This window comes from Microtus ochrogaster, unplaced genomic scaffold (assembly GCF_000317375.1).
Source record: "Microtus ochrogaster isolate Prairie Vole_2 unplaced genomic scaffold, MicOch1.0 UNK91, whole genome shotgun sequence".
NCBI lineage: Eukaryota > Metazoa > Chordata > Mammalia > Rodentia > Cricetidae > Microtus > Microtus ochrogaster.
In genome coordinates, this window is record NW_004949189.1 from 181,617 (window position 1) to 190,421 (window position 8,805).

The 8,805-nt window shown below is 45.1% G+C and overlaps 2 protein-coding genes across 2 annotated transcripts in view; one reads left to right on the forward strand and one right to left on the reverse strand.

Moving 5' to 3' along the window:
* Window positions 1-7,413, reverse strand: part of Tox4 (TOX high mobility group box family member 4) — a 14,922-nt gene extending 7,509 nt beyond the window's left edge. Inside the window, exons 1-3 of the mRNA XM_005370962.2 lie at window positions 7,338-7,413; window positions 7,180-7,248; window positions 406-648 (exon numbers count right to left, since the gene is read on the reverse strand). Coding sequence (XP_005371019.1) covers window positions 406-648; window positions 7,180-7,248; window positions 7,338-7,343 — 318 coding nt within the window. The 5' untranslated portion in view covers window positions 7,344-7,413. The remainder of the gene's footprint in view (window positions 1-405; window positions 649-7,179; window positions 7,249-7,337) is intronic.
* Window positions 7,414-7,543: 130 nt separating this feature from the next.
* Rab2b (RAB2B, member RAS oncogene family) overlaps window positions 7,544-8,805 on the forward strand; it is a 21,946-nt gene continuing 20,684 nt past the window's right edge. The window contains exons 1-2 of the mRNA XM_005370964.3: window positions 7,544-7,786; window positions 8,000-8,071. Coding sequence (XP_005371021.1) covers window positions 7,741-7,786; window positions 8,000-8,071 — 118 coding nt within the window. The 5' untranslated portion in view covers window positions 7,544-7,740. The remainder of the gene's footprint in view (window positions 7,787-7,999; window positions 8,072-8,805) is intronic.

Here is an 8,805-nt window from a genome sequence, read left to right on the forward strand (position 1 = left end):
TTTTTGGTTTTTCGAGACAGGGTTTCTCTGTGGCTTTGGAGCCTGTCCTGGCACTAGCTCTGTAGACCAGGTTGGTCTCGAACTCACAGAGATCCTCCTGCCTCTGCCTCCTGAGTGCTGGGATTAAAGGCGTGCGCCACCATCGCCCGGCCAAAACCCTTTTTTAAAATGAATCATTTTCATTTCAAATATCTAAATTAAGATTGGATATTTTATAATTTAAAATTATTTTTAAAGAAAATCTCATTTATTCAAGTAAAATGAAGTCTTTGTTGCTGAGTCTTTAGCTTACATAGAAAGAAGAAACAAGAACTACCCAAGTGTAGCAGGGACTAGAGATGAACTTCTGAACCACTAGAGCTGTCCCTAGAAGCTCGGTGAGCCTGCTGCTGTGTCCCCTCTTACCATAGTCAGGCCCCCACTCAGGAGCCCCCCGCCCTGCTCCATCAAGCCGTGGGTCATGCCCACAGGCATGTCCAATGTCTGAACTCCGTATTGAGCTGCAAAGCTGCCATCCTGTGAGGAAGACGGGTCTGCCAGGTCATCAAAGTGGCCAACCACATCTGAGACAGCCAGGGAGGGGTCAGAGTCCAAGGAGATGGGTGGGATTTCAAATTCCTCATCGCCCAAGCTTGGTGTATGAAAGGTCTGTATTGAAAAAGAGAAGGGATTAGTAGGAGAGGAGCTGACCACAAGATACCAGTGTGCTTCTGCTTGCTTCTATCCCACTTGGTCACATGACACAACTGAAACTCCAACATCCATCACTATGTTCAATTACTGTCTCTCTTTTTAGCCTTTACCACCTTTAAATTATCTCTCCTGTACTAATAAGTCAGCACAAGTAAGGAAACAGCCTATGATGCTTAATATCCTGCTGCCAATACTAAACACACCAGTTATTTCACAATGGTATACTTGAATTTTCAGGCCACAGAAACTAACTGTTGTGTTGACCAGCCAATCACTCTTTGTTGTTTTAGGTTCCTCTGGATCAAATCCTAAAAGATACTGCCATAGAAAAAGTACCTACCTCAGCACTCAAGAGGCAGAGATAGGTGAACCTTTGTGAGTTCTAGGCCAGCCTGGTCTACAGAGCTAGTTCCAGGACAGCCAGAGCTACACAGAAAAACCCTGTGCTGAAAAACCAAAAACAACCAAAGAAATAAAAACCTCACCATTTTAGAAATTTCAGCATTAACAAATAAGATTCTCATTTGTATAGGATTCGGGGGTTCAATAATACCAAGAAAAAGGATAACAGCTACAAAGTGAACTTGAGGCCAGCCTACCTTGTCTTAAAAAAAAAAAAAAAGTACACGTGGCTCATCGTCTCCTCCTGAGTCTGACTAACAATGATCCCTCTTCTGGTCTATTGGTTCCCCCCTTTTTATTTCCTTCCTTCCTTTCAAGACCTAGTCCCAAACGGCAAGCCTCCTGACTGCTGGACCACCGCACCCAGCTTCATTCCTACTTGGAATGGAGCCACTATTATTAGGACTGACAGAAATGTCTAGTCTCAGAAGCAACTGTAGCAATAAAATATTATAAGTAATAAGCAAGAGGCTTTGTAGAAAGAACTGTGGCTCACGCTCATGACCCTAAGTAGGTTTTCCTTATCTATAAAATACATAAAACAGAGATTACAGCCTGGCACAGTGGTCACACCTGCAACCTCAGCTTGCAGAGACTGAGCCAGGAAGAGTAACATGAGTATCAGGAGGCTGGGCTATATAGTTAGTGCAAGACCCTACCTCAAGAAAAAAATGAGCCTCATATGGACACTCCAGAGCAGAGGAAATGCACTCAGCCTAAACTGTTTCCAAACTCTGGGCTTTTTATTCTGTTTATTAGGCTAATACCCAGGAGCTCGTGAAATGGCTCAGTGTGTAAACAGAGGCTCATGCTACCCAGCCTAGCTAACAACCTGAGGTGAATCCTTGGGCTCCGCATGGTGAGAGGGAGAAAACCTACTCCTCACCACCAACCCCTAGGGGGTGCATGTGTGCCTGCACGCACGCGCGCTCGTGTGTGTGTGTGTGTGTGTGTGTGTGTGTGTGTGTGTGTGTGTGTGTGTTAGAGAGAACACACAGTAAATAAAGGCAGGACAGTGGTAGGGTACACCTTTAATCCTAGCCTCTGTGAGTTCAAGGTCAGCCTGTTCTACAAGAGCTTAGTTCCAGGAAGGCTCCAAAGCTACAGAGAAACCCTGTCTCAAATAAACAAACAGATAAATAAAGGATGCTTAGATACTGAGCACAGGAGGGCAGGAGAGATGACTCGGCAATTAGGAACATCTGCTGCTCTTGCAGCACTGGGGCTCACTTCTCAGCACCCACTCTGGTGGTGCCCTCTGCCCTCTGCATACACACGAAACAAACACGAAAACTACCACTTCCCTCCTCTACTCATCCTCTCCATGTTCTCTATCCTCTCTCATTTGTCCTGAAGCTTGAACCCAGAGCCTATTACTTACTAAACAAAAACTCTAAAACGAACCCATATACTGACTATCCACTATTAAAAAAATAATTCCCTAGAGCTACAGTGATGGCTTGGTGGTTAAGAGCACTTGCTGCTCTTCAGGACCTAGGTTCTATTCCTAGATGGCTCACAACTCTAACTCCAGTCCCAGGGGACCTCATGCCCTCTTCTGACCTCCATGGGCACAGACATACATGCAGGTACAACACCCATACATATAAAATTTTTAATTTAAAAAAGTTTCTTGTGTATTCATTTTAAAGAAACCGACTTTAACATCTAATTTATCCTAAAGTGTGGTTATTATGGATCCTTAAAATAATTTTAAAAAACAACAGAATACAGGCAGGAGAGATGGCTCAGAAGTTGAGAGCATTGACTGCTCTTCCAGAGGGCCCAGGTTCAATTCACAATACACACACAGCAGCTCATAGCTGTTTGTAACTCCAATTCCAGGGGACCTTCACACAGACATACATGCAGGCAAAACAACAATGCACATAAAGTAATTTAAAAAAACAATAGAATATACTGGGTGTGATGGTACTCACTTACAATCCCAGCACTTAAAACAGGGCTCTCAACCTTCCTAATGCTGCAACCTTTTTTTCACAATTCCTCATGTAGTGGTGACCCCAACCATAAAATTATTTTGTTGCTACTCTGTAACTGTAATTTTGCTACTATTATGAATTGCATTGTAAATAATGTTGTAATTTAAAAAGGGGTAACAGAAAGAAAGATGCCATGCGACAGAGCTCATGTGGAAGGGTATATTTTTGCGGGAGAAGAAACAGAAAATGGGGGAAAGGAACTGGGGGAGACTGTCCTCTGGGGACAGGAGCAGCAGGAGAGGCAGAGAGAGAGAAGGGGGGAGAGACAGGCAAAGAAGCAGAGAGAAGGAGAGAGAAAGAAAGGAACAGAAAGAGACAGGAGGTGGGCAGGGGTCTTTTAAAAGTGTAGTACATGTTGCCGGGCGATGGTGGCACACGCCTTTAATCCCAGCACTCGGGAGGCAGAGGCAGGCGGATCTCTGTGAGTTCGAGACCAGCCTGGTCTACAGAGCTAGTTCCAGGACAGGCTCCAAAGCCACAGAGAAACCCTGTCTCGAAAAACCAAAAAAAAAAAAAAAAAAGTGTAGTGCATGTGCCCAGCAGGTTCTCCTAGTGGCTGCAGCCAAGATATAGCCTCTCGAAACCCCAAGGTCAGGCCAGGACAGATGCCTAAATACTAGCAAATATCTGTTATGTGACCCCTGTAAAAGGGTTGTTAAACTCCAAAGGAGTCACAACCCACAGGTAAAGAGAACCACTTAGAAGGTAGACAAAGAGGATTAGGAAAGTCAGCATCACTAACTACATCAGACACTGAAAGTTTGTCTTGGCTTCATGAAGCCCTATCTCATAAAAGCCAAACAATGAAACTGAAAAGAAAATCTGATATGATATATGTAGCACTAGGTGGCCTGGAAGGCAGAGAACTGCCGCCTCTGCCACCTGAGTGCTGGGATTAAAGAGGAGTTCAAATACAGAGCACCATGTACCAGTCAACTCAACTGAGGAAGAAGACTAAACCTTCACAGCACAAGCTTTCTGTCTGAAGCAGTGCAGTAATACACCTTCCTCTGTGACACCCGTTCTTTCAAACCGATTTCCCACATACCCAGTGTATTTGAATGGACTCTCTGTAAACTGTTTAAAGCTATGCTCGTGCTTGGTATATTCTAAATACGAGTTAGAGGTGTTATTATAAATACCTTCTCTTCTGGAGTTCCTATTTGGTAATGATATCTTTTTAAATGTTTTCAGAATTTCACACATGAAGTTCTGTACATGTATTTACAATGATGCCTTCTTTTTGTTCTGTTTTGTTTTGAAGATGGAGTTTTTCTGTCTAACAGTCCTGGCTATCCTGGAACTCACTTTGTAGATGAGGCTGGCATTGAATTCAGAGATCCGCCTGCCTCTGCCTCCTAAATGCTGGGATTAAAGGTGTGCGCTATTACACGTTTTCCTTTTAAGATTTATTTTATATGTACACCACACCTAGTGTTTACAGAGGTTACTTATGTGTATGAATGTTTTGCCTGCATGTAGTGTGTTCTATGTGTGTGCAGTGCCTACAGAAGCCAGAAGAGGGTGTGGAAACTCGAGTTACAAGCCCTTTTGACCCGCTGTGTGGGTGCTAGGAACTGAATCCAGGTCCTCTGCAACAGCAGTAAGTACTCTTAACCACGGGTCCATCTCTCTAGCTCTTATAATGATGTCTTTTGATATGAAGAAGTTTCTAATTTGAAGGCAGTCAAATTTTTCGATTATTTTATGGTTAGTATTGTATGAGGACGTATTTTTTCCTATTGTTCTTTTTGAAAAAAATTAATGTTCTTCTAAAAAGAATTGCTAAAAAAAAAAGTTGCCCACTTTTAAGTTACTTGTGAGGCTCAAAATAAGATTGACGACAATAAAACTCATACACTCATTAACATAAAGATTAAAAGCCGGGCATGGGTGGACACACACACTTTTAATCCCAGCACTCAGGAAGCAGAGGCAGATGAAAGCCAGCCTGTAAACATAGCAAGTGTGCCTCCAGCCAAGACTACATAGGGAAACCATCCCCCAAAGCAAAGCAAAAACCATAAACATTAAAAAATTCAGCACCAACAAGAGACGAAGAAATAAGAAGGCATAAAAAAAAAAAACAAAAAACCAGACCCAGCAGTTTTGGCACATGCCTTTAAGCAGCACTCAGGAGGCAGAGGCAGGCAGAACTCAAGAGTTCAAAGCAAGCCTGGTCTACAGAATGAGTTCCAGGACAGCCAGGGCTACACAGGGAAACCCTGCCTATAAATAAATAAATAAATAAATAAATACATACAATAATAGAACCCAGGCCTAAAGGATGCTACTGAATTTAAGCTTAAACTGTAGCTGTGTCACCCTCACTAAACAAAGGGCAGATGCAAGCAAGTCTGGAAACTTCCTTCCTTTCTCCTGCAGTGCTGGAACACAGCAGGCAAGAGCTCCACTGCCTAGCCGAGCCATAGTTCCTGGATATAAAAGGGGCCACCTATCATGTTATCATGTTCAACTGCATAAAAGGGGCTGGTGGTAGGATAAATTGGAAAACTGGTTTTTTTGTTTTTGTTTTTTTTTTTTTTGGTGACAGAGTCTTTCTACGGCGCTCTGGCAGTCCTGAAACTATGTAGGCCAGGCTAGCCTCAAAATCAGAGACCTGCCTGCCTCTGCCTTCCAAGTGCTGAGATGAAAAAGGTGTGCAACAATTCACCCAGCCTTGTATTTACTTTTAAAATGCACTGTCTATGAATAAGGACAATGTGAGGTTTATGGCACTTCAAACAATAAAATTAGACCATAGAGACCTCATCTGGAAGGAACAAGTTAAAGACTGAGTTTCTTTCCAATTCTGAGTAACACTTTCCATTGCTTAGGAAATATTCAGTAATTGTAAATTAAAAAATAAACTAGCAGCTGGGTGGTGATGGCATATGCCTTTAGTCCCAGCACTCGAAAGGGAGAGGACAGTCTGACTTACATGGTAAGATTATCTTTAAAAAAAAAAAACAAACTAGCAACTACTCACTGTCAATCTATCTCTCAACTGTGCAAATGTTAAGGATTTATTATAGGATAAACTCACAAAACAACAATCAACAACTTTTGGTGCAAAAAAAAAAGAGCAAATGATTCACATCGCTTTGGGAGCGGGAGGAGTATATAATTCTCAAAAGAAGGTCCAAGGCTAAAGTGCTCAAAAAAGGCGAAATTTTCATACACTGCACCTTTTACTTTTGCTTTGCCTAATATAAGTGTCATGCTTAGAATAGGAAAATCTGTCAACCAAGTTTTCTGGAATACATTAGAGCAGTGGTTCTCAACCTCCCTAAAGCTTTGACCCTTTGTTCCTCATGTTGTGGTGACCAACCATAAAATTATTTTGTTGCTACTTTATAACTATAATTTTGTGAGTTGTGAATCATAATGTAAATATCTGATTTGCGCCCCCTATGAAAGGGTCGCTGGGCTCTCAAAGGGGTGCGACCCACGGGTTGAGAATCACTGTCTTACAGGCTCCAGTAACCATTTTTTCTATTTCACACCATCTTGAAAGAACAAAACTAACAAACCCTATTATTACAGTTATTTGACAACTGTGACCCAAAATATAAGTAAACTCAAAGTTTATAATCACTAGCAAACAGGTATAATGTACTCCTTTTATATTCTCTGGCAGCCATTTCCTTCTGTCCTTCGTTAGCAAAGCAAGCAGAAACCACGTTGGTAAAAGCAACTATTTTTATCAGAAATTTCAAATAAAAAAGACCCCTACCGAATTTAAGAATTAACACCTGTCCGGGGTTATTGCTAGATAAACTTTCTTATCTCGGTTTCTTTACTGAAGAATTTTTCTTCTTTGCTCTCTTCCAAGGTTGTTGCAACTATTTCACCCTAACCAATGCAGACAATTCCATTCGTTCTTCGCATTCAGAACCGGAATCCTTCCTTAAATCGGCAGTCTCTTGGACACCCTGGTTTTCTGATGACAGCCGCTTCCCGTTCGTCCCCACCCCCCAACCCCGACAGTCGTCTCAGAGGCTCTGGAAGCCTCGGTCGCTGTCCGCCCCAACCGCTGCCCAGGCCCTTCCGCGCCCCAGCGTCGCCAGCCTCTGCTCACCTCGGCCCCTGACAGGAAGGGATGCGAGGGCCCAGTGATCGTCAGGTAATTGTCATTTCCTCCGGGAAACTGTAAACCAAAAACAGCCACGGGGATGAGCGAGCGCAGCAGGGGCGGGCTCCCCGCGGCCCCGTCGACCCTCCCTGCGCGGCGCCTACCTCCATCTTCACGGCAGCACTAGCAGGTTCTCCGCGTCCGCATCGCTCCCACCGGCCCCGCCGGGTTCCGAGCGCGTCACTTCCTCCAGGAGGAGCGTCGCTGTCCGCTGATTGGACGGAACCCGGCCGAGCCAGTCGCGAGCCGAGCTGCCCGGAGGCTCGCTGTCGCCCCCTGGAGCTTGGTGGGATGATGGCATGTACAAGAGCGCGGGGCGGCCCTAGAGGAGGCGTCGGGTTCTCGGGAGCCAGCGAGGATTCCTGCGGAGAGCAATAGAGACGCGGCCCGAGCTAGAAGGGCTGGAGCGGAGGCAAAGCGGGAGAGCAGTAGATTGGGTGGCTAGAGAGGTCGGAGGTAAGTGGCCGGAGGAATCAGGCGGACCCGGAACACAGACGCCTCGGGATCATGACTTACGCTTATCTCTTCAAGTACATCATCATCGGAGACACAGGTAACCCGCGGGGCACCGCCGTGGGGGCCGGGGCCCACCTCCGAAAGCGGCCTGGGGGCGGGGCGGGGCGAGTGGGCCGGGCGAGCCGGGGCGAGCGGAGGGGGCGGGGCGAGCGGAGGGGGCGGGGCTCTGTCCTCTCCCTGGAGCCCGGGCCCCTCCCTGGAGCCCGCGGCTTCCCGGGTGGCGTGTCCAGTGCACACCGTCGTTTTTCAGGTGTGGGAAAGTCATGCCTCCTCCTGCAGTTCACCGATAAGCGGTTCCAGCCCGTGCACGACCTCACAATAGGTAAGCGTATCCCCTCGTTCCAGAACCGAGGAAAGCTGTCTGACTGAACTTCTGAAGGAGAAAGTTCACAGCCCCGGTGTTCTAAGTAAAAAATTACGCCTCCCTGCCTTAGTCCGAAGGCATGGTATGTGAAAAACGATAAAAGCTGTTAATAGAGGGTAAATAACTGAAAGGTGACTTTAGAGATGGACGTGAGATAAACACTAGTTGCCATAGCATTTTTTTTTCTTCAAATGCAACTTGTATGTTTATGGAAAATCCCACGAAAACACAACTGCTTATTCAAAAACTCATCTGTACTTAACTACCAACCTCACGTTTTTCGAAGTAAACACGGACAAACGATTCTTTTTGTGTTGGAGAGGAAAAAGTCCATTTAAGAGCCATCCCAGTCCTTCCTTCTCTTCCTCCTCCCACTTCTCATTCTCATGCTTTTTGAGACAGGTTCTGCACTTGTAGTCCAGGCTAGCCGCACAGCCACTCTATAATGCACACTGACCGTGAATTCCCAGAGATTCTCCTGCCTCAGCCACCGAGTGCTGTGATTGCAGGCATGCACTGTCAAACGGGCTTCATTTTGTTTTTGCGCCAAATACTGGCTTTGAACTCCTTGTGTAACCTGAAGATGCCCTTGAACAGGTCTTAATCTTACTCTGCCTCCATCTTCTAAATGCTGGAATTAATTGTGCTCAACCTGGTTGGTTTTTGTTGTTGTTTTAGTTTCTTATTCATTT